This window comes from Paroedura picta, chromosome 4 (assembly GCF_049243985.1).
Source record: "Paroedura picta isolate Pp20150507F chromosome 4, Ppicta_v3.0, whole genome shotgun sequence".
Taxonomy (NCBI): domain Eukaryota; kingdom Metazoa; phylum Chordata; class Lepidosauria; order Squamata; family Gekkonidae; genus Paroedura; species Paroedura picta.
The window spans coordinates 36,799,659-36,825,219 of NC_135372.1; the positions used below are offsets into that span (position 1 = coordinate 36,799,659).

A 25,561-nucleotide genomic window follows, 5' to 3' on the forward strand; every position below is an offset into this window, starting at 1 on the left:
ATGCTCAAAAACAGAAAAGTTTGAAGTTACCCACAATAGAGGATTGGCTGGTGAAAACAATGGAATTTGCTGATGGATAAACTTACCGTATATACTTGCATATAAACCGAGTTTTCCAGAACAGTTTTTAGCACAAAAAAGCCCTTCTCGGCTTATATGTGGGTAATTGAATTAACAGCCTGCTTTCAGCCCCCCAATTGTAACATTGCTTGTTGCAGCTGAGCTTGTTACTCTCAGCCAGCCAATCGTAGCGTTGCTTTTTGCAGCTAAGCTTTTTGCAAGTGAGCTAGTTGCTCCCAGCCTACCATTGGCTTCTGCTAAGGTCTTAAAAGCTGGCAGCTTGTAAGACATCAATGGTTTGACTGATGTTTGACTTTTCCCCCACTTCTTTTCCTAATGATTTCTCCCAAACTATTCTTTTGGTTTCTGTGGGTGGGGGTGGGTTTTGAGGGTGCTTTTGGATTTACTGTTTCTTTCTCCTAGTGTTTCTTTCTTATTTTAACTGAGGGGCAGCATTGTTTGCCCTTTCTTCTTGGAGTTGTGTTTCTTTTATAAGTTGATTTTTACAGTTCTTTCTTTCAGTTTTCAGTTTTACAGTTGTTTATTTCAGTGTTTTGTTCTGGAGGGCACTGTACCCCCCGGTTTGGTAGCTGTTGTACTTGTTGTAGAAAGTTGACAACTTTGGGTACTACTGTTCTGGTTTGCTGGCCCCCCAGTGCCCCCCAGCACTGTTTGGTTCTCCTGCCAGAGCTGTTCTCACAGAGCAGTTCTGTCAGTGCTCTCTCGGGGTGTCTGGCATCAAGAGAGGAAGGGAAGGCAATTGTAAGCCGCTTTGAGACTCCTTTGGTTAGTGAAAAGTGGGGTACAATAACCAGCAGCTATTCATCCTCTTTATTTTTCTGTATTTGTTGTGGGGGAGGGGGCTGGATGGGAGAGCCTGTGATGATGGAGCATTCCCCACTCTCGGCTTATATGCGAATCAATAAGTTTGTCCAGATTTTGTGGAAAAATTAGGTGCCTCGGCTTATCGTTGTATTCATGTATCGTTGATTAGTTTTAATGTAAACCGCCCTGAGCCTTCGGGGAGGGCGGTATATAAATCTAAATAAATAAATAAAATAAATAAATAAATTATATGCGGGTCGGCTTATATGCGAATATATACGGTACTTTTTTATGAAAAAAAGGATAATATCTGCATTTATTTATAACTAGAAACCCCTTTGGGACTTTTAGCATGAAAAAGAAGAAATGCACTGATGATTTATGGTTTTGATCTCTTAGAAAAGAGAATTTAGAGAATAAAAAGAAGGGAGGGCTTGATTTTAACTATAAAGTAAGTTTGTAACACGACGTATTTGCGGTAGATAAGATTGGCAGTCTATCCTTTATATATCTGTACACTTATTTTCTCTCCTCTTTCTCTTAGTATTGCTGTTTTTAATCTTTAAAATTTCTCAATAATTAAAAAAATAAAAGTAATGGCTTGGATCCTCTGAAAATGTTCTATGTGCACTAAATATGCCATAGACCATGTTTCCTCTTGCAATAAAACATCTGCTTGTGCAGGATCGATATTTTCCTAGCAGCCCTTACAAAAGTTAAGCTCTAGATCAGGGGTAGTCAAACTGCGGCCCTCCAGATGTCCATGGACTACAATTCCCAGGAGCCCCTGCCAGTGAATGCTGGCAGGGACTCCTGGGAATTGTAGTCCATGGACATCTGGAGGGCCGCAGTTTGACTACCCCTGCTCTAGATCAGTGGTCCCCAACCTGCGGGCTTCTGAGAAGGCCATGGCGCCGGGCTTCGGTTCCCTCTCCCCGCCCCCCCCGCTCCCCCGCCCCCCGCAGTAAAAAACCTCCCAGGCCGCAAGCTTGCGGCCCGGGAAGCTTCTTACTGCAGGAGGGCGGGGAGAGGGAATCAGGGCCGGGTCGCGCATGCGCGGCTTGTGCGGGCATGGCCCGCACGAATGCGGCCCGCGGGCGTAGTCCGCGCGGGCGCGGCCCGTTGCCCTGCCGGTCCCCAGCCTCAGAAAGGTTAGGGACCACTGCTCTAGATCACAGGTGGCCAAACTGTGATTCTCAAGATGTCCATAGACCTCAATAAGCATGAGCCCTTGTCAGCAGTTTGGCTACCCTGTTCTAGAGGAAGCATACTCTGTGCAGAGTGAGCATGGCACATTTAGGCATAGCCAAACTTGCCTCTCCTTTGGGTTTGTGTGGGGGGAAGTCCCTCTCTGGGCTTCTCAGAGGTTTCTGCAGATGCCCTGGTGCAGAACCTGCCTCTCCAAGGAGGGGAGGGGAGGGGAGAGAAAGAAAAGGCGGAAAACTTTAACTTTCTGGCACATTTCCAGAGCTTGTGGTAGTGTTATTGCAATGCAATCATCTTGAACAGTAAAAAAAAAATTATGGAGGGGAAGAAGGGGGAGTGGGTTAAAATTGGTTGAAATTGATTAATTGGTTGAAATTGATTAATCATCACTTGAAGTAGGAAATAGAGGGGGAAGCAGACCCGATCTAGTGCAGTGTTTCTTAGCTTTCCTACTGCCACGACCCTTTAATACAGTTCCTCATGTTATGGTGACCCCCAACCATAACATTATGCAAGTGTTCTTTTACAAAAATTAAACCGAAACTGACCAATGGCGTGAAGATCCATTGTTCATGATTGCATATAAATTGTTTTTTCCCCTGGGTTTCTCAGTTCAGTTCTGCCTCTTGTCCCACCTTGCTGAACTCGCTCTTTTCCACTGCTCCAGACAGACGAATGCTCTATCTCTTTCTACCCGGCAAGACTGTTGTGTGGATGGTGCCCCCCCAGCCAAGCTGCTTGCCCTGCCGCGACCCCTGTGAAAGGGTCGTTTGACCCCCAAAGGGGTCCCGACCCCCAGGTTGAGAACCACTGATCTAGTGCTTCCTCATTGGATAAACATGAATTCTGTCAACCAGGAGGGGAAAGAAATCACATTTTACCAGAATTCACAAACTATTCGCACACAGGGAGTACCTTCGGATTGGCTCCTGAACAGCAAGATTTTTGTGTGGAACAGAAGAAATTCCACGGGGCTAGATGCTGCTGCAAAGTTTTTGGTCACTGCAGAAACACCCCTGCAGTTTAAATTTGTGGAGCGATATGCTGGACATAAAGCAGTATAATATTGAATCAACCACTAGAGGGGGCAAAATAATGTGAAACAGGGAAGAAAAACTGGAAGCAAGAAAACAGTGAGGAAAATGGAAATGTGGAAAAGCCCATGTATATGGTCACTTTCACGCCTCTCCTCTCCTGTGGCAGTCATCCATGCTTCCCGAAATTGTTCTTCTGTGAGTCAGTGGATCCCCAGAAATATGATGGGGATCAAAATGGAAGGGTGAAATGCAAGAAGAAAACTATGCCCTTCCATAAGCTTTCTTTGTACTTGGTGAGAAGACTTTTGTATAGCCCAGGGGTAGTCAAACTGCGGCCCTCCAGATGTCCATGGACTACAATTCCCAGGAGCCCCCTGCCAGCGTTTGCTGGCAGGGGGCTCCTGGGAATTGTAGTCCATGGACATCTGGAGGGCCGCAGTTTGACTACCCCTGGTATAGCCAATGAGATTCAGAGGGCTTGCCTGTACCTGACTACATAATTGGAGAACTTGCTCAGCTTTGCAGCCAGCCTCGTGGCTTCTCCCTCCAGCCTGAAAATGTCCAACAGCTTGCATTCTGCCTGCCTCTGTGCTTGCACATCAGTTAAGGGAAGACTCTCGCGAGAGGTGTAGTCTGGCACCATGACGAGTAGCAGGTTCACCATCCACTTACTCAAGATGTTGTGGAACTCCGTCATCTGCAGCATCAAGCAAGATAGACTCAGGACAACATGAAGGGTCTTTCTGCAGAGATTATTAACCTAAAGTTCTGTCAAGGTTCTGCAGGGCCTGCAAGATGAAGCTCTTCCACCAGGTGTTTGGTTGAGGCCGGGGAAAGGTGCCTGGAGTTACAATCTCGGGATCCCGCCTTATACTAAATGCTAGGTGTCAGATCAGACACCAGGAAGACCACAACCAAAGAGATACCGTCAGAGCCCTGGTAGTGGCTTGAGGTTGGAGCAGCGAAGGTGGTGTGGGGGGGTATTTTTTCTTGTTTTACCACCATCTTGTTGCTTGTTTGTGATGTTAGTCTAACTGTGGGGACAGATAATGTTTTAATGTTATATTGTATTTTATGGGGGTTTTACTGTTTTATTGTGAGTCACCCCGAGCCAACATGTCGGGAGGGGTGGGATATAAATCTAAACATAAATAAATAAGTTTGATGCTGTTGAGAAGCAGGTTTTTCCCTGCTTCCCCACAACACTGTGATACATTTCCTGTCCTTTTCCTTTTATTCCCGTAGAAGCTCATAGATTCACTATGACTACGCATTTCAGTTTCATTACAACTATGCAGCGTCATAGCTGTATGCCCCCTGATAAGGCTGCCTGCTGCATATCTGCACGAGGCTTCAGAGATCTTTGAGGCCGCCCAAGGCCAAGGCAGTTTACTCTGAAGCCGAGGCGCTCCAGATTTTTCTATTAGCACACATGCCTACTGCCTTCAAGTTTGCTTTGTTCCATCAGAACACACATGAAGTAACTCACGGAGAAACAAAGGAAGCAGGCTCCTTTGAAGATGGTTCATTCTTATAGTTACACTTGACTTTCAGACTGTGACACATGCCTTCAGTTAACTGAAAAACATGCCTATTTTATCAGAAGCTTAGCAAAAACTTGCATACATACTTCCTGGGCAAGTTGGACATTTCCTTTCTCAGCACCACTACTGGTGGTTAGGATCCACTGCTGAATCTTCTTGAATATATCCTCGAGTTTTATCCTTAAAAACAAAACACAAGTCCACATCAACAGGATAGCTTCATAATTTTACAATCCTCAGACCTTCCAAAATCATGATTAGATACACTCTGAAGAATCACAGATAACTTCATAATTTTACAATACTCAGACCTTCCAAAATCATGATTAGATGCACTCTGAAGAATCATCAGACTATCAGCAGAGGGTCTGAAATCTGAAAAACACTGTGGGACCCATGCTATATGAGACTCGTGATTCTATGAGCAACTCCAGTGCAGCTGGGGGTGGCCGTTCCTGACCTGACCATGAAACTGCCGCCAAGACAGGGGTGAATGCACCAAAAAAGTGACTCAAACCTTTACTGAGAAACAGACTCAAGCCTTAAAAAACAGCACCAGAGAGTGAAAAGACAGAGGCACAGGGTTAATGAATCCCTTCCATTCCCATCATCTGTTTGCCCCTTTGCATCCCCTTTCTCCAGCTGTTCTTCTGCTTGTTTGGGGAGATATGGGGTCCCTATGTATTCTCCCTTGCAGGAAGAACAGCTGCTGTTGGGGAGGAAGAGATTTTGAGCTGAAAACGAGCCAGGGCAAGGAGGGAGCACACCCATTACGCTGCCTGCCAGGAAGCCGGTTTAGATATCCCTTCAGGTCTCAAGCCTGGCTCCAACGTCAGTTCATAGGTGTTCCCGTGATTTCTCAAGTTCGCTATCTGATTAGATGTTGTATCTGGTGATAAGCCACTCCTTTCGCTTTCAGAGAAATAAGCTGTTACAGTGTCAAGCTACGCTCCGTAGCATCTCTGCAATTAGATGTGCCTCGGCAGCTAGAAGTCTAGATTTTTCTGATCGACAGTGCTGACGCGGCAGACAATGAACGCAGGTCATGTATCACTGTGTCACTGTTGGTGGTTTTGAAAGGCAGGCCGTTTCATGCTGAGGTAGACAATGAAATCTATGTCGATGCTTAAAAGGAGCAAAGAAGTCCGCTAGCTTAGTTTGCTTGCCCAGAGGAGCTGAGCGTTCCTCTTCAAATGGATCGGCTCTTTTCATCCCAAATAATCAGGAAACTAATTAGACATCAGCTTCCTGCTGAATCCTGGGTGGTGCCTTTATTGGCAATGGATTTTGATCCAGAAATAACTCAATGTGTTGCTAAAATGAGTTGTATCCTGTAGTACATGTGAAAGGGACTTTGGGGTTCTGGTGGACAGTAAGTCGAATAGGAGCCAACAGTGTGATATGGCAGCTAAGAAGGCTAATGCAATATTAGTCTGCATTACTAGGCACATAGAATCTACAGCATGTGAAGTTATAATACCGCTCTATTCTGCATTGGTTAGACCTCATTAGGAATATGGTGTCCAGTTCTGGGTGCCGCAGTTCAAGAACGATATTGACAAGTTGGGATGTGTTCAAAGAAGAGCAAATAGGATGGTTGAGGGGTTCGAGTCCTTGCCTTACAAGGAAAGGTGAGAGAGATGGCCATGTGTAGTTTGGAGAAGAGGAAGACAAGGGGTGAGATGAGAGCTGGGTTTAATGATGTACAAAATATCCATGTTGAAGAGGGCAACAACTTGTTTACTGCAGTTTTAGAGACAAGGACTAAGAGCAATTTCAGCATTTTCTGAAGGTGACAACTGTTCGTAGATGGAATGTGCTACCTCACAGGGTGATGGAATCTCCTTCATTGCAAATTTTTAGGAGATTGGATGAATACCTGTCAAGAATGTGTGGTTTTTAATTTCCCGTGAAGGGGAAGGGGCTGATGACCAGCTTTGTGTGATTCTCTCATTCTGCTGACCATATGAGAACTACAGTCCACTCATTTTATCCAATGTGTTTTTAGACTTTTAAGAGAGATTTCATTGTTCTGTATTTTCCTCTTGTCTGTTCAGGCATGTTTTGTAATACTTGCTTTGTCCTGCTGTGATCTATTGGTTTTCTGCTTGAGACCTTTGGTCATACAAGCTTAATAACCAAAGCAGAGCAATGAGGGGGAATTCTGCCAGTGTCTCCATTGCTGTTCACCTTGGGTGGTGGGAAGCTCTTCCTTGAGTCTCAGGAGGTAGGAAAGGGACACAGCCATTGTCCATGAACTTTCCATTCCTGCTCCATTCAAAATTCTGTGAAGTACAATAACTTCCCAGCCAGCAAGCCACCCAGCCAAAAGATCAGCTGTTGATGGTGTTTTCAAATGGATGGCTTCCTTGTTTCCTGTTTCCAGGGTGGCAAGGGTGTCCCTGATACCATATACATCCAGTGCCTGTCATTCTACATGGCATAGCAGTCTTAAGATCATGAAACAATTTGTTCTCCCCCAGCCCATTTTCTATTCTTTAACATTCAGTCTGATAAAAAGTTCTGAGGAACTCAAAAGCTTGTGTGCTGCATTGTGTTATTTGGCCACATTTGTTTTGTTTTTTTTCATTCTCCACTATATTTCACTATTTGAGCTAAATTCCTAAGCCCGCAGCTTTGTAAAAGAGAATAGCAATCTGATGAAATTAAGGTACTGCTTCTTCTGACCTCCCAGAATCCCATCTTAACCGAATCAGTGGCAAAGTTTGTACAACTTGCAATGAGGTGTCGTGAACGGGAATGTACCCTAGCTCATTCTAAAGTATATTGGCTCTTGTTTACTTTGTTCATGTTGCAGTGGGATCTTCTATATATTGTTCCTTTATATTGTATCTATTATACATACGTCAATAAAGGCTGTTAAAAGGTATTAAAAACAAAGAGCACTTGGTTCATCTGCTTCAAATCTGTTGGCCCCAAAGACTGCTCCCCTGGCCTCGGCCAGAATCAGGGCCCTTTTGGCCCTGGCACTAGCTTGGTGGAATGGGCTGCCAGCTGAGTTAAGGGCCTGATATTACAGTTCTGCAAGGCCCGTAAAACGGTGCTCTTCCACCAAGCCTACGGTTGAGGCCAGAGCAATTTATTACGGGCCTCCCTCTGCCTCTCTCAGGCTTTCCTCCCCTCCTTCTTCCATGCCACTGACAGATGTGCCTGCCATAACCAACAGGCAAGCAAGATGAATGATGGCTGGGAAGAGGGACGGTAGTTAGTTAAATTAGTTGCTAGAGAGCTGACAATTTTTTAAAAAATTTAAATTTTAATCTTAAAAAATTAAGCTGTTGATGTATCTTTAGCTAGGTTGTGAACCGCCTTAAACCCATTTTGGGAGATGGACAGTATAAAAGTATAATAATAATAATAATAATAATAATAGTAATAATAATAATATTTATTCTATTTACATTTATACCTTTGCCTTTCTACCCAATGAGGGGAAAGCTGCTTATCTCATTCACCTCTCCTCCATTTAACCTCAAACCTATCCTGTGAGGCAAGCTACCTATCCTGTGAGGCAAGCTAAGCTAAGAGTATATGACTGACCCAAGGTTCCATGGCAAAGTCAGGATTCAAACTTGGTCTCCTTCATTCTAGTGCAGGACCCGAACCACTACACCATACTGGTGCTTCGATGGCATTCAACCGTGCCATTTGTTTGGGGATTTTGCCATGGGCCAACATGCCCTAACCTGGATGGACCAAGATAGCTGAAAATCTTGCTTGCTCAGAAGCTAAATAGGGCTGACTCTGGTCAATACTTGGATGGGAGACCACCAAGGGAGTCCATGGTTCCTTGAAGAAGAAGAGTTGGTTCTTATATGCCGCTTTTGTCTACCCGAAGGAGTCTCAAAGGGGCTTACATTTGCCTTCCCTTTCCTCTCCCCACAACTGACACCCTGTGAGGTAGGTGAGGCTGAGAGAGCCCTGATATTACTGAAGAAGAGTTGGTCCTTATATGCCACTTTTTTCTACCCAAAGGAGTCTCAAAGCGGCTTACATTTGCCTTCCCTTTCTTCTCTCCACAACAGACACCCAGTGAGGGAGGTGAGGCTGAGAGAGCCCTGATATTATTGAAGAAAAAGAGTTGGTTCTTATTTGCCGCTTTTCTCTACCCAAAGGAGTCTCAAAGCGGCTTACAGTCACCTTCCCTTTCTTCTCCCCACAACAGACACCCTGAGAGGGAGGTGAGGCTGAGAGAGCCCTGATATCACTGCTTGGTCAGAACAGCTTTATCAGTACTGTGGCGAGCCCAAGGTCACCCAGCTGGCTGCATGTGGGGGAGTGCAGAATAGAACCCAGCTCGCCAGATTAGAAGTCCGCACTCCTCACCACTACACCAAACTTGACGGTGTTTTCTACTACACTGGCCAATACAAATACCTACATTTATTGCTGACAAATGACTTTCCTAACTGAAGTACATCAGTTTTCAGTGCATAACACAGAAGGAAAAAAATTGGTCGGAAAAATATATTTGCTTAGACAGATAAGACTGAGTGCTCCAGAAAGGGAAAACCCAAAAATCCTGATAAGAATATCATCTTACGGGAAATTGGTTATTCTAAGCCTTCGGTCCTCTGGCGTGTCACAGGAACCAATGAACTTTGACAGATCAGACAGCTGAATCAGCCAATCATTAACACTCTGGAAAAATTTCACCCAGTCATTTTCAAGCATCCCAGACTTTTGCTTGCTAGCTAACATTCTGAACGACCAATCTTCCATACTGTTGATCAGGCTTGTTAAAATCCTTGTGACCCCTGGAGAACATGCAAATACAAAAATAAATAGTCTAAACTTTAGGTTCTAGCAGGATGAGAGGAATTAACACAAAAAGCACAAAGCGGACTGAAATGTTCCTGGAGTTGCAATTAAAAGAAGTCACCATCTGCTGCTATCTATTTCTAAAGAAGGCCTTAAAGACACATCTTTAACTAGAAGAAGAAGAAGAGTTGGTTCTTATATGCCGCTTTTCTCTACCCGAAGGAGGCTCAAAGCCGCTTACAGTCACCTTCCCTTTCCTCTCCCCACAACAGATACCTTGTGAGGTAGTTGGGGCTGAGGGAGCCCTGATATTCCTGCTTGGTCAGAACAGTTTTATCAGTGCCACGGCGAGCCCAAGGTCACCCAGCTGGTTGCATGTGGGGGAGTGGGGAATCAAACCCAGCATGCCAGATTAGAAGTCCACACTCCTAACCACAACACCAAACTGGCATTAAAATGCTTCATGATCCTTAACTAGTATCGTTATTCTTAACTGGCAAGCAACTGTGGGCCAAAACCCCAACCATTGGCACAGATACTGCTTATCTATATGGTCTCTTCTGTTAGTGTCTGGGATTTGGATTTAAACCACAGGGTACAATGTCATAGAGTGCAAAGCAGCTGTTTTCTCCAGGGGATCTGATCTTGGCCATCTGGAGATCAACTGTAATGGTGGGAGACCTTTGGGTGCTACCTGGACTTCAGTCACCTGAACAGTTAAGTTTGGTAAGTGCTGCCACTGGTCTGGGTTGTGGGAGTTTGCCTGCTCCTCTCATGGATGGGGGATGAAGAGAAAGAGAAACACGTACACATGCTGCCCCCTTTGAAAGCAAAACCAAGAAGTGGAGAGTGGGAAGGAAGTGAACTGGACTATAGAAAACTCAGGTTACCTGCAGACAATGAGAGGCACATCCTCTAGCAGAGCAAAACAAGGAGGGGATGCCAACATAAGCATATTGCTCCCACCCTGTGTCTACATATGTGGACCTGTCCTTATTCCAACCATTTTATCCTCATGACAACCAAGGGACAGGGATCTAAGGCGCAAGTGGTCACCCTTACTGTGCCTAGCAATCTGTCCACTTCGGTTAAAGAAAGTTGCCTGAAGCCATCAAACACTAACCTCCTCCCTCTTTCCCTCTGACCCCTGTTGCCTTTTTATATCCAATCATGTGCTCCTTCTGTTCCTTCCACTTTTCATTCCTTTCCTCCTCCTGCTCTCTGCTCTCCCTCTGAGACAGAGGCTTCAGAGCTTCCTGCAACACGTGCTAGCCTCTTGCTAGCCTCGTTAAGCCAGTGAGGGGGAAGGCAGAAACTGCTCTTCTCTCCCCTCCCAGTGTCCCTCCCGGGCTTGCTGCTTTGTTCCTGCTTTTGTTCTTCAGGCAAGTATACTTGACTTCTCCTTTCTGGCAGTTTTTTTTTTAATACTCGCATATAAGCCAAGGGGGACTTTTTCAGCTTAAAAAAAAAGGGCTGAAAAACTTATATGCAAGTATTTATGGTAGGTCTCCCTTTTTCTTCTGCTGCGGGAATAATGATTTGAATATTACCTAGGGCTTGGCTTCTTGACTTTTTAGTAACTCTTTGCAAAATAAAAATGTAAAAACTTTTATAGTTAGGGTGAGCTTAGAAGGAGGAAGGGAGCTTTTTTCCTTAATTAGTATGATTAGGCTTAAGGCTATGGAGGGAGGGAGGGAGGGAGGGAGGAAGGAAGGATCCTGATGCACAGAGAACCCTGTCCCCTGGGGTTGCCCATCTCCAGATGGCACCTGGAGACCTCCCACAATTTCAATTGATCTCTAGGTGACCGAGATCAGTTCCCCTGGAGGAAACAGTTGCTTTGGAGGGTGGGCCCATCCTGCTTCCAGATATTTCTCAATCCAGAGCTGGCAAACCTACTGATCCCACTTGTGTCACATTATTGAACCCCCCCCAGTGAGCTTGGAGTCTGACCTTTTAACTGGATTACCATGAACGAGGTCACTTCTCACCATTTTCTCCACCGATCCTTATAGCATACTGCTGACAGAGATGTTTGCAGGTCTTGTTGATGTCCTCCAGCGCTATCGACTCAGGAGGCATCTTGCCGTCAAGGGTTTTGTGGCGGCTGAGAATACCGTTTCCCAGCTCCATCCACACTTTCTGAAGCTTTTCAGCTGTCACCAGGGGCTCCTTCCTGGTCAGGTGCAAGTCCCCCCCATAGAGATCCAGCTGCTTATTCAATACCTGAAAGGAACATCCAACAGGCACTGTGGTTAGCTCCTGAAATCCTTGCCAAGGTCGGCTGAGCACGGCAGCCTTCTGGGGCACTTGCATCTTGATTGTCTTTGGACCCGCAGCAGATGAACGAAGCACCACACTGATCTTTACCCCCATTTTCGCTTTACTGGAGCTCAGAGTGGCTCCCAGTTTCACAAGAACAGTAACAGGGGCAGGGAGACAGAAACCAAGTACTTAACTATTTGTCAGCTGAAATGGTCTCCCCTAGTTAGTATTGGGATGGTAGTCCACTAGGAAAGTCCAGGGTTCTATGCAGAGACAGGCAATGGCAAACCACCTCTGAACAACTCTTGCCTTCAAAACCCCACAGGGCCACCATAGGTCGGCCACAATGTAGAATCATAGAATAACAGAGTTGGAAGGTACCTCCTGGGTCATCTAGTCCAGCCCCCGGCACACTGTAGGACACTCACAGCCCTATCGCTCATCCACTATAATCTGCCACGCCCTTGAACCTTCACAGAATCAGCCTCTCTGTCTGATGGCTATCATTTCATGTCGACACTCCCCCTCTCCAAATGGCCAATGATGGGTCTGGAGGGGTCAGGAACAGGAGGGGTCCCAGGTGGGTGTGTCCTCAGCTATGCTTCCCAACCATAGTCTGAATGATCGTGGATTTGGGTTTTGGGTTTCTTGAAGCCTGAGGAATGTTTCAGGGGTTTCTAAATGGTAAAAAAGTTGAGAAAGGCTGCTCTAAAGTTTGTCGCTACCCAGAAGGAGTCAAATATCAGATATCAATAACCACCACAGCAAGTGTAGCAACTAGAGTGCGAGATATTCTTGAAACAGGGAGAGCCTGAATCTCCATGCTCCATGCAAGTTGTCCTTTGGAAAATCATTCTCTTCGCTTAATTTCTCTCACAGGGTTCTTGTTGGGAGGATCAAATTGGAGGAGGGGAGAATGATGTTTCATGCCCCTTGGGGAGAAAAGTGGGGTGCCAAAACGTCTAAATAATAAACAGTTAACTAAAGAGAGGCATGCATATGGAACAAGTAATAAATAATAAAGTGTTTTTTTTGTAATTGGTACTGAAAAGCTCTTACCTTCTCCCACCCTTTGAGATCCACCATGATTTCATCCAACAAAGCAGTTCCTTTTGATAAAGTGAAAGCTCCTTTTCCCCTGCAGAGTCAAGACAGGAAGGGAGGAATGACAACAAAATAATTTATCTGAATTTTTGCCTACAACCTCATTGATACCCCACCTGCCTATTGAAAGAGGTGATACATACTTTCTAGACCATGAGGTCTTGCAAGTGATAACCATGAATCCTGCCAGGTAAAGTACACAATATGATGGACAAACCTGACCTGCTTTCCCCACAGCCAAAGAGAAACTGCTGGGAATGTCATTTTTTAAAATGTTGGGGTCCCCAACCTCCCTGCTCTGCTGTTTTCCAAAGCTGATATGATCGGGATGGTGATGGTATTGGATACCTTTGGTGCTGACCGTAGAGCATTCCTTGCAAGTGCAGCTCAAACATGGAGCAAATCTCCCACACAGGGCGATTTCAGCTTGGGAAAACAGAAGGCAAAGGAGATGTCGGGAACGTCTCTGATTCCCACAGTGTGATCCCAAATTGAACTGGGCCCCTGCAAGCTTTAAAAAAACAATGTTTCCCACAGCTGCTGAGTGCCTGCACAGAAAGCAACTTAATAGTCCCAGATCTATTAAAAACACACCGTATCATCTGACCCTAACTGGTGGCCAGTGGGGGACCCATAGTATACATGTAAAATGTTAATTCCGCTCAGCTCCTGAGAGTAGCCAAGCTGCAGTGTTCTGTACCAGCTGGAGTTTTTGTGTTGTTCCCCAAGAGCTCAAGCATTACAATAGTCCAGCCTTGAGCTTACAGTAGCATGGATCATTGTGGCCAGAACAGCTCAATCGAGGTAGGGGGTTATTCTCTGGGCTAGACACAGATGGAAGAAAGCATATTTTCCAGGTGCATTAACTCATCCCTGGACTCTTCAGAGAACTCAGCAAGGATCAGCTGAACCCCTGAAAACAGAGGAAATGGCGAGCGGTCCAAGATCTCAGCCTTTCCAACTAGCATCAATTCCATTTTGTCAGGATTCAATTTCAGCTTGTTCAACTTTAGCTATTTAAACCACAGCAACCAAACACCTGCTCAGGGATATTACAGCAGTGCCCACGCAGTCTGGATGAAGAAATATAGACCTGGATATCATCAGCATATTTGTTGGAGTAGAAGAAATGGAAGCACCTTTTAATTGCACATTGAGGCAGGGCTGCCTTGATCTATGTGCACAGGTCTATTGGTTAATTTGACAAAGCAACCTCCGTGTTCCTTGCTTTAGAAGGTGACATCTCTCTGAGTTAACTGGAAGGGGCAAAGTCTGTTTAAAATTCAAGAGTGTGGCCTTAATTTAGTCCTGCAAACGAACTGGTGTTGTGGCCTAAGCATTACTACAGTAAGATCTGTATGTCACGAAACCCTCCAACTTTCAGATCTTTTGGGCTACCAACAGGCCTGGAAAGAAATGTCCTATCCCCATAATAGAGGTTTGCCTAGGTAGACAATTCATAACCCCTGAAGAAATAAAAGACCACTCAAGAAGACTCACAGGACATGATCCCGGAAGTAACTGAGCCATCCATTCAAGCCATTCTGAATGGCTTCTAATTGCTCCCTGTTGGATTCTTCAACTTTCTTCATCTCTGCTTCGATTCGGCACAAGAGCTCTCGGTACTCCTGTGTCAGCTGCTGCAGACTTGAAAGATCCGTGGCATCCTGAGCACATCATCGGAGGAAATAGGGGTGGGAGGGGAAATTAGGTTTTTAATTAATAAACTTCCCACGGATGGACATTTGCTGAGGACGTAATACTTTTGGCTCATTACCTTAGTATACACAGACAATAAGAAGAAAAGCTGAGGTTTTATGGACTGCTTTTCATTATCTGAAGGAGTCCCCAAAAGGGGCTTACAAACACCTTTCCTTTCCTCTCCCCACAACAGACAGGAGGGTGGAAGGTATGGAACATGTGTTCCACTTGTAGCACTGTTCCATGGGAGAGAGAGAGGGAGAGAAGGAGAAAGAAATGCAGAAGAGAAATGAATGGATGAGAGTGAGAAAGGAGATTAAGGGGTGGGGTGGATGGATGGATTGAGGAAGGAAGGAAGGAAGGAAGGAAGGAAGGAAGGAAGGAAGGAAGGAAGGAAGGAAGGAAGGAAGGAAGGAAGGAAGGAAGGAAGGAAGGAAGGGAGAGAGCAAGTGAGAGGGAGAGAAAGAGGCAGAGACAGAGACAGAGAGGCAGAAAGGAGAGAGAGGAAGGAAGGAAGGAAGGAAGGAAGGAAGGAAGGAAGGAAGGAAGGAAGGAAGGAAGGAAGGAAGGAAGGAAGGAAGGAAGGAAGTTGCAATGAAACGCCAACAGGACAGGGGAGGAAGGAAGGGGGGAAGGGTCCGCTAGGTGGGTGGGGGGCGAGTTGCGAGGGGGGCGGCAAGGGAAGAGTGCGGGGTAGAGATTGGTGGGTGGCTGAGTGTTTGGGGGCGTGGAAGCAGTGGTGGAGTGCGGGTGCGGCACAGAGAGACAGACATAAGGGATAGAGAGAGATTGGTTGAATTTTTCTAGTTTGGATTATGCTATTCGGCCAGCCTTCTTTAAAAAGATCTCAAGCAGCTGCTATTTGCCTAGCAATATTTCTAGATAGGAAAATGGTGCAGAAGGGGAGGCTTGAGAATCCTATCATTGTTTGCCAGGGCCCTGATCCAAATCTCATCCAAGGGAGCCTGCAAATTCAGCTCTAAACTCCCTGAAAAGCTGCAACAGATATTTTTTTATTTTCTTTTGTTTATATCTGGATTTAATTCCCACCTGGCCTAGGCTGGCTCACGGCGGGTTACAGTCAGTATCAAAAAACATTGTATGTTACAATTAAAGCCATAAAACCATTTAAAAGCCCAATTTACAATGAAGGGGACATGAGGAGACTGTAAGGTGTGTATTGGCTATGGAACATAGGGTCTGAGAAGCAATCAAATACCCATCCTCTCTAAAATAAAATGCCTTGAGTTCCCTTCAATGTCACCATATTGCCCCATCCAGCCTCCTGAATCAAAAGATCTACCTCTGATGACAAAAGTACTGTGAAGTGCCTCATGACATTGCTCCAAGTCTTTTCACTGGCATACAGCCTGCGAGCCAAGATCACCTTGTTCTTTTCTATCACCTGGAAAGGCATGTTATAGGATGGTTAACAAGACCGGGATAGGGTGAGAGAATTGGCTGGAGATTCATAAGCTGGTTAGAAGTGACATTAAAAATAGCTGCCACCCAATGCTATGCCTAGGGAATCAAAAGGATTACAAATGTACACACAGGGCAGGGACTGCATACTATGAGATGTACCAAGTCTCCATGAGAGCCTCTAAACCAGCTTTTTTCCTGCGGAGGTACAGCTAAAATATTTTTCAGGCTTCAAGGGACCAGGAAGTGATGTCATCTGGCCACACCGCTCTGCCATGACCCCCATATGGGAGAGGAGCCTTGGGAGAAAAAGGTTGAAATTGCCAGGGCCCCTCCCCTTCCAGAATCATCATTGGCCACTCAGGAGAGAGCAGGTCAACCTGCCCAAATAAGGGTAGATTAAAAAAAAAACAACACTTTAGACTCTTTTTCTTTCCTCTTTGCTCAGAGCTGGAAACAGCACAAAGTGGTGAAAACCTCCATGTCTGTGCAGTACCGTATGACAGTGGTCCCCAACCTTTTTATCACTGGGGACCGGTCAACGCTTGACAATTGTACTGAGGCCCCGGGGGGGGGGTAGTCTTTTGCCGAGGGATGTCGCCGCCGCCTGAGCCCCTGCTCCATTTGCTTTCCCACCGGTGCCCCTGACTACCCGCCACCCACTGGGGGGTGCTGCCAGGAGCAGCTGTGCAGTGCCATGCCGAGGGGGAGCCCCAGCCATGCCGACCGCTGGAGAGCACCAAAGGTCAGCCGGCGGCAGAGTGGCAGGGCAGCCCCTGAGGCAGCAGCTGGGGAGGACAAGGAGGAGCCACGGCCCGGTACCGACTGATCCGCAGACCAGTCCCGGTCCCCGGACTGGGGGTTGGGGACCACTGCCATATGATACCGTGATACTGAGTTTGGGAAAAACTGCTCTAAATAAACATGCATGCCCACTTGGGGTCAGATATCATTTCTGCTAGCTATAATTTCCTGGTTGCAGCTTCCCAACAAACTCTACAAGAATCATCAGCTGCTGGATAGGGCTGTTCAACAGCACCAGAGAGTTATCTGGCTGCACCTTATTGCTTATTATTATTAATTCCATTTTTATGCCACCCTTCCCCAAAGATTCAGGGCATCTTACAGATTAAAACCATTAAATACATAAATGTTCATAAAACTATTTAAAAAAACTATAAAATCAGAAATCCTATCAAAAAATAAATGCTGAAGGCTGCAGGTTCTTTCTTTTGCTACTTGTCTTGCTCTGACTTTGGAGCCTGGCTCCACATCATGTTTTCCCAAGGTTTTTATGGTCAAAGTGCATTTCCGCATTCTTTTCTTCACTTGTGTGTTTCTGTTGCCACTCCCCCCACCCCAGTTCTGCACATGTTTAACTCCCTCTAGTGGCTGATTCTCTGTTAAGGTAAAGGTAAAGATATCCCCTGTGCAAGCACTGAGTCATGTCTGACCCTTGGGGTGACGCCCTCTAGCGTTTTCATGGCAGACTCAATACGGGGTGGTTTGCCACTGCCTTCCCCAGTCATGACCGTTTACCCCCCAGCAAGCTGGGTACTCATTTTACCGACCTCGGAAGGATGGAAGGCTGAGTCAACCTTGAGCCGGCTGCTGGGATTGAACTCCCAGCCTCATGGGCAAAGCTTTCAGACGGCTGCCTTACCACTCTGCGCCACAAGAGGCTCTAGATTGGGGGTAAAGGTAAAGGTAAAGGTATCCCCTGTGCAAGCACCGAGTCATGTCTGACCCTTGGGGTGACGCCCTCTAGCGTTTTCATGGCAGACTCAATACGGGGTGGTTTGCCAGTGCCTTCCCCAGTCAATACCATTTACCCCCAGCAAGCTGGGTACTCATTTTACCGACCTCGGAAGGATGGAAGGTTGAGTCAACCTTGAGCCGGCTGTTGGGATCGAACTCCCAGCCTCATGGGCAAAGCTTTCAGACAGCATGTCGCTGCCTTACCACTCTGCGCCACAAGAGGCTTCTCTGTTACACCACAGATAAAAATCTGCAGTTTAAATCTAAAATATAAAATGAGGTAATGGAAAATTGACCACTAGGGGATCAACGTATGTGCGGAATAGAAGGGAAAAACAAACAAACAGAACAACAGGAACACGCAAGTAAGGAAAATGAGAATGCGGAAGAGGCCAAAATGTGTACTGTTAGTTCTGTGCTGGAAACGTAATCCCAGGCATGCATGTGCCCAATTTGATTGGGACAAAAGGGCACTTGGATAATTACAAGTGTTACACATGGGGCTGTCTATGGAGATTGTTCAGAATGCAATACCTAGACTGCTGGCTGGGAAACGGAGAAACTATCACATCTTGTAAGCACATGAGCATTTTCAGCGGCTAACAGTTTGTTCCTGAGCACAATTCAAAGCGTTGTTTCCAGCCTATTAAGCCTTACACAGTCTGGGAACTGAGTATTTGTGTATTCCCATATGAACCTGGTCAAGATCTTCAGGGATAAGGATGAGCAAACAAAACTAGCCAAGTTCATGCAGGTCATCAACAAATGAAGCTTTGACGTGTTGTCTGAATGGAGCCTTTTTTGCATAGCCAGTGAGTACAAAATGAAAAGTATTATGCTCACTGAATAAAGGAAATACAGGTTTAAAGGCTAGATGTTTATCAGAAATAACACATTTCAAAAACGACAAAATAGTAAATAGGATCCCAATGGTGATTTTCAGCCATCTTCATTGGAAGCACCAGCCTGTTAAAGGGGAAGGGTTCTATTATCAGAAGCAACAGGACGTTGGGTCTCTTTTCTCCAGCTACCTTGAGGGCAAGATCGTACGTGGCACCACTCCAGAGCTCTTTCTCTTCGGATAACTGCTGAATCTGGGCCTCAAGTCTTGCTCTCTGCAATTCATACAGTTCACGGTATTCATCCAAAAGGCTTAAGAGAGTAAGACATGAGATGTTAAGAGTGTGCCATCCTTCCTTTCACCAGGGCTCCACTCACTGCCTCCGTGGCATCCAATGCGGATCCCTCTTCTCACCTGTCCTTGTAATGGAGCAGTTATAGCGTCAAACGAGGTCTGGAAGACCAGGGCCTACTCTGCACACAATAGATAATACACTTTCAATACACTTCAGAAGTATGTTTTCCTGTTCTGCACAGGAAAATCCAGCTGCCAAAGCACATTGAAAGTGCATGTGTGCGGAATGGGCCCAGGACTTTAGCCCTATCATTCTCTAGCTACATTGGATGACAGCCTGAAGATCACATTGTGAGTTGTGGGTATTTATTTTTTCCCTACTGAGTTTAATTGGGGGGGGGGGTTGGGGGGGCTTTTGAAAATATGGTACAGCTTTCTTTAAAACATGAGCTTTTCAAAAGAAAAAAAAACACAACTCTGTATGGAAAAAAAATAAATACCCACAGGGAGCTTTGAACTCTCAACATTGGTTAAAGAGCATGCTGACTGTTAAGGGTAGAGAGTCACTGTAATAAAGTGACCAATGAGGGACTTGGGAAGGTCACCTTGAAGTGTAAACCAACAGGAGCTCTGGTCTGAGGCTACATGAGAATCGTGACAATGAGCTTCCTGTTGCCTTTGTGGAAGTTGTCAGAGAAAAAGTCTTTCTCATTTCTAGCCCGCCCACTCTTCGCTCCAAAGCATCACGTCAAGTTTGGGAAAGGGAGGGAAAGGAAGGAGATGGGAAAGCATGTTAAGAGAATGTGATGAGTAATACTGATGTGTTCCTGAATTTGTTCAGGAATAAATTATAGCTCTTTCCCCCAGCATGTATTATAAGAGGACGTGTCATGGCTACTTTTTTTATACTAGAATAAGCAGACACACAAGGGCAGATACAGAATATTCACAGTCTTCAGGCTACACACCTCTTATATACTGTCCCACAAATCTTGCTGGTTAAGAGGATATGCTGATTGTCTCTTACCCTGGGTTCTCCCAGATCTTGGTCTGGATCTAAACTCGGGACATGACATCATTTCAATTGCAAAAGGGGTCAGAAGGAATAAATATGTGTTGGACTATGCAAGATCTGCCATGTGCATGACTGAGCAGACTATAAAGGGTATCCTGCAGAGGATGAGATGTAGATTTAGCATAAAGATGTATCAAAGGAGTTGTATATTTGGTATACTTAATTAGGAATGTCCTGGTTATTTTCAAATGGACTCCTCCAGTGTCCCGATTGGCTCTTTGGAGGCTTCCTACTTTTTTGAGTATACTTCCTCTCTGCTCGCCTCCAGAACAACAGCTGAACAGAAAAAAAGCCAGAGTTCAATAGCACCTTTAAACCAACAAAGATTTATTCAAGGCGTGAGCTTTCGAGTGCACGCACTCTTCCTCTTTGTTGGTCTTAAAGGTGCTAATGGACTCTGATTTGGTTGTGCTACTTCAGACCAACACGGCTAACCAATTGAAGCAGAACAGAAGAATGACTGCAACTAGCTAGATAGTTAGGTCTCTCTCTCTTTATTTCTATGCATAATAGTTTCTCTTCATAAATATTTTATTTTTTAAGCAGCCTGGTACTCTGTTGTCTCTGCATATCCAAACTCTGCCGACCATATGTACCTCTGGCTCAATGTATGAGTTGGATCTTGTGGCTCCATTCTACTAATGACCCACACCTTTCACCAGGGCACAGCTGTTTTTGCCCACAGAAGGCTTGACCACAGTGGAGTGGTGCCACAGGATCTGACCCCATACTGTTCAACAAGCAACATCTGGAACTCACTTTGCATTCAACTCAGAATCCCATATTGCCTTGGCAAGCTCCGCATGGATACTTTCTGCATCGGTGGTTGCTTTGTGGTCATGTTCTCGGACCATCTGCAGTTCCCTGGGGATGAACAGAGCAGTAAATTCAGGCACCTTGTACAATCCCAACTTTCAATCTCAAAACGGGACGGAGAAAACGGCAATCGAGTTCTTGACCTTGTCAGATTTCCCACAGCTTCCTTGAATCTGAATAACTCCTCTGTGATATGCTTGTCCATTACCCTCTGGGCCATCATTTCTCTGTAGAGATTCCTCATCTGCCTGGGAATCCGGTCCAGCAGTTCAACATACCTTTGTCTGGAAGGGATGAAAGGATGTTTTGCCTTCAAAACACTGAAAGATGACTGGGAAACAACCAGGGCATTTCCGCACCCGTTAAATGTAGCATCATACCAGTTGATTGCAAACTGAATAATCCATCCCCTGCACATGATGTTGTCCACACCCAGCTGACAGCTTGCTACATCCTCCATTTTAAAGCACTTATTTGGGAATTGCATAAAGTGGATTCACCAACTCAAAAAGCACTAGCTACCGGAGAGCAACCAGCAGGCAACCAGTAGAAGGAAGCTATAGAGGCTCAAACCCGCCTGATTCATCCCACCCTCACACCCGCCTCCCTCTCCCTTGTTCCTGGGGACAGGGATTTCTTTTTAAAAATGGCAATGTGCCTGGAGCAACAAATATGCGGCAAAGCATGTAGGCAATGCCAGAAATAAAAGAAAAATTTATTCAACAAAGCATGTCTCTTGAAAGTTTTCTCCCCCCTCCCCAAATCAGAAATGTTATTTTTCTAATTTATCAAAGGACTCGTGATCCCATAAGGGGTGGCATCCAAAAAACACTATGCATCTATGATTCTATGCATAGGCATTGCAACAGATAAGTATGAATAAAAAAAATTAGTGGGCATTGCAAGACCTTTAAACTGCTGGAGAAAAGGGATTGGTTGCCTGAATTGATTGACAGGTGGAAGCGTGACGCAAATAAGGTGTGCTGCTCTCTTCTGCCTCTTCCAGCAGCAGAGGAGGAGGGTAAGACGCACGAAAAAGAAGGCAGATAAAGGCAAGACAGCAAAAAAGTGAGGAGGGCCTGGGAGACAAGATATTATTTAGCACTTCGCCATTCTGCAGGCGTGATGCTATTTTTACTAATGAGCAGAAATTCCCCCAGTGTAGAAAAGGCATATGCATGTACATTTAGACACTTTTAAAGAACTCAATGTTCATTAACAGTGACTTATCTGAGGGGTCAAGAGATCTGTAACACTGTACATTCCACACCTTCTCACAAAATGGAAGCTCCTATGGCTAGCTTAGGAAGTCTTGGAAGTTAAACTGTCCTGGCACATAGTTGTACCCTCAGCCATCCCAAACAGCCAGTTCTTTTCCCATAAGCCATTTGTACAAATTACAAGATTGGGTTGCATGCCTGCTAAGTAGGCTCCCAAGAACGGTTCTGTAAAACCGGAGCCCCTGTTGCAGGGCAGTTACCGGAAGCATTTCTCTGAGCAGGCTTATCTTGCTCCTCTAAAAGCCCTGGCAACTCAGAGGAGGGGACTCCTCTCTTATCTCACGACAAGAAATAAAGTACCATGTTCCTAACAGAGGTCAAATTTAAATTACTGGTAGCTTGCCCAGAACGCTCAGCATAATAGTAGCTCTGCTGTTACCAAACAAATACTGGTTTAGTGCCAAAAGTAACTCAACACCTGCAGAGAAGGATCCCCAGTACAGTATCTATCATAGTTAGTTTACGTTTCACTGTATATAATACTGTGTAGATGTTACTTTGAATATGACTGCATGCATTCTTTTGTATCGTCTGTATTGTAGAAACATTCTACGGCCTACAAGGGTCTTTTGTGGTATTCAGCACTGGCAACTGCCCAGGCCCCTTGCTGGGGGGTCCTGACTACCCCTAGCCCCTCTCCCTTCAGAAGGAGGAGGGCAAAGAAGACAGGCTCTTGGAGCTGTTAGCACCAGAATATGGTTTAAGAAGACTTCTTTGATCTAATCCAGTCTTTCTCAACTTTTTTATAATTGAGAAACCCCTGAAACATTCTTCAGGCTTTGAGAAACCCCAGAAGTAGCACGATTGTATGGAATATGGTTGGGAAGCAAAGCTGTGTACACACCCACCCAGGGCACTTTCCCCTTCCCATCCCCTCCAGGCCCATCACTGGTCATTTTGGGTTGGGGAGCATGTCAACATGACCATACGTGGTCATATCACCCAATAATAGTTTAACAAGTATAAAAAATAAATCAGCAATTAATTAACTCCCACCCATTTGGAAAACCCTTCCAGGGCCATTAAAAAAACAGGGTTTCATAAAACCCTGGTTGAGAAAGACTGGTCTAACCCAATGAAAGAGTAATTTTAAGACATTGGGCTGCTTGCGGAAGGACTCCAATTTATTCATTCCCTTATTCCCAGGAATTATTCAGAGGAGCACAGACTTAGATCCTTGACCTGAGCTTGGAAAGCAGTTCTCCTCGTTCCACACAGTCCACGCTGACCTGCCGGATGATCTCATGAAACACAATGTTGTAGATGTTCTGTTCCACCTTCAGCAATTCTAGGGCATTGTGCATCTTGGGAAAGATGTATGAAAGATTATTATTTATGAGTGTTGTCTAGCCAGGAGATTTGAGGATTGTCTGGCAGCCAGGCAAGGGATGTTTGAAGGTCCGTTGGCATTTCCTGGCTCCACGTCATGACCCCATATGGTCTTTGGAGGAACTCCATCCAAATCCTTGGAGTTCTCTCCTACCCAGGGCCGGATTTACATGAAAAGAGGCCCTAGGCTATTCCACTTATGTGGCCCTTTCACCCCCCATTTTTAAGTTTGTAAATTACATGAGAGATAATAAAATACATCATTACTGTGATATCAATATGTTAAATGAAACATGTTGTGATTGGTGTAATAGTGTAATTTAAATTTTGCTAACAATTTGAATATAGGCCCCTCTTGATCTTGAGGCCCTAGGCTGAAACCTAGTTAGCCTATAGGAAAATCCGGCCCTGCTCCTACCCAACACTAGCCAAGGTCAGCCCTGCTTAGCTTCTGAGATCTGACAGGATCCGGCTTGCCTGAGCTTTCCAAGTCAGGGCTGTATGTGTTAGACCTTGTCTTTTAGCAAGAGTCAGCCACTGACTGTCAGTTACAGCAGTGGTCCCCAACCTTTTTATCATCGGGGACCGGTCAACGCTTGACAATTTTACTGAGGCCCGGACGGGGGGTAGTCTTTTGCCGAGGGACATCGCCACTGCCTGAGTCCCTGCTCCACTTGCTTTCCCACCGTCCACTGAGGGGCGCTGCCAGCAGCAGCTGCGCAGTGCCACGCCGAGGGGAAGCCCCAGCCATGGCAACCGATGGAGAGCACCAAAGGTAAGCCAGCGGCAGAGTGGCAGGGCAGCCCCCGAGGCAGCAGCCAGGAAGGAGGAAGAGGGGGAATCGCGGACCGGTACCAACTGATCTACGGACCAGCACGGTCCCCGGACCAGGGGTTGGGGACCACTGAATTACAGGGTTAACTATTTGTTTACACTTGTTGCTAGTCGGGACAGGCATAGTAGGTCATGTGGTCTGTTCATAGATATGCAAATTTGTTTAGGGGCCATTGCCTCATGCTTGTTTACCACATCTGCAACTTTAGCAGGAAGAGAAGAATTCTCCTTTCTCCCTTTGTTTGAGGAGAATTTGCTTTTAGGCAGATATAGATCCATCTGGAATCTTCACCATGTATCAGCTAAGGCGTAGAGCTCCTGAATGACCTAAGGAAGCTACGCATTTTTCTTGTTTTATCTTCCGGTTTCCATTATCCTGGTAGCTAATAAAATTATCTTTTTATAAACATTATAGCTGTCTTGTCTGGTCTCATCATCTAGATACTAACTCTGCTACTTTTAAACAATATAAATCCTCAGGGTACCCTAACAGTATGAAAGAAGTCAGTAGCTTTGCAAAGCTAGGGAGGAAGGAATTAACCTTTGGCTAGCTTGTTGAGCTTGCTGAGTTGGCAGGGAGAACAATTCGATTACCCTTACAAGACAGTTCCCATTTGGAATCACACACTGTGAAAATCTTTGGTCTTTTTTAGGTCCATTGGAATTATTTAATAACAAATATTTAGCCAATGCATAGCTAGGGTTGCTAGCCTCCAGGTGGGGCCTGATCCCCAGACAAGAGAGATCAGATTCCCCTGGAGAAAAATGGCAGCTTGGAGGGCAGACTATATAGCATTGTACTCGATTGAGGCTCCTCCTGTCCCCCAGCCGTGTCCTCATTAAGCTCCACCCCCAAAATTTCCAGGTATTTCCCAACCCAGAGCTTGCAACCCTATATATGACACTGTGGTTTTAAGTGGTTTGGGTACATTATTGTTGTAAACATGAAAACTACTGATGAAATATGAGCCTCTTGTTGCGCAGAGTGCTAAGGCAGCAGACATGCAGCCTGAAATCTCTGCCCATGAGGCTGGGAGTTCAATCCCAGCAGCCGGCTCTAGGTTGACTCAGTCTTCCATCTTTACGAGGTCGGTAAAATAAGTACCCAGCTTGCTGGGGGTAAACGTTAATGACTGGGGAAGGCACTGGCAAACCACCCCATATTGAGTCTGCCATGAAAACGTTGGAGGGCGTCACCCCAAGGGTCAGACATGACCCAGTGCTTGCACAGGGGATACCTTTACCTTTACCTAACTGATGAAATAAATCAGTAGTATTGCAGATGAGGGGCTGAGAGAACTGGCAAAGGTGAAATCTGAACTGCTGATAATAGTACCATCCAAAGCAGAGTCATACTCTTCTAAGTCTTCTGGGCCTCTTTTGCACAA

The 25,561-nt window shown here is 45.6% G+C and overlaps 1 protein-coding gene across 4 annotated transcripts in view; it reads right to left on the minus strand.

The window, feature by feature from the left end:
- The window catches only part of AXDND1 (axonemal dynein light chain domain containing 1), a 53,724-nt gene that overhangs the window by 17,427 nt on the left and 10,736 nt on the right, over nt 1-25,561 (minus strand). For all 4 annotated transcript variants that reach the window (XM_077332441.1, XM_077332439.1, XM_077332438.1 and 1 more), the window contains 11 exons: nt 23,193-23,314; nt 20,874-21,014; nt 20,674-20,778; nt 18,736-18,856; nt 15,828-15,929; nt 14,324-14,490; nt 12,779-12,857; nt 11,446-11,680; nt 9,237-9,450; nt 4,759-4,852; nt 3,617-3,825 (listed from right to left, as the gene is read on the minus strand). In XM_077332441.1, the coding sequence (XP_077188556.1) occupies nt 3,617-3,825; nt 4,759-4,852; nt 9,237-9,450; nt 11,446-11,680; nt 12,779-12,857; nt 14,324-14,490; nt 15,828-15,929; nt 18,736-18,856; nt 20,674-20,778; nt 20,874-21,014; nt 23,193-23,314 (1,589 nt within the window). The remainder of the gene's footprint in view (nt 1-3,616; nt 3,826-4,758; nt 4,853-9,236; nt 9,451-11,445; nt 11,681-12,778; nt 12,858-14,323; nt 14,491-15,827; nt 15,930-18,735; nt 18,857-20,673; nt 20,779-20,873; nt 21,015-23,192; nt 23,315-25,561) is intronic.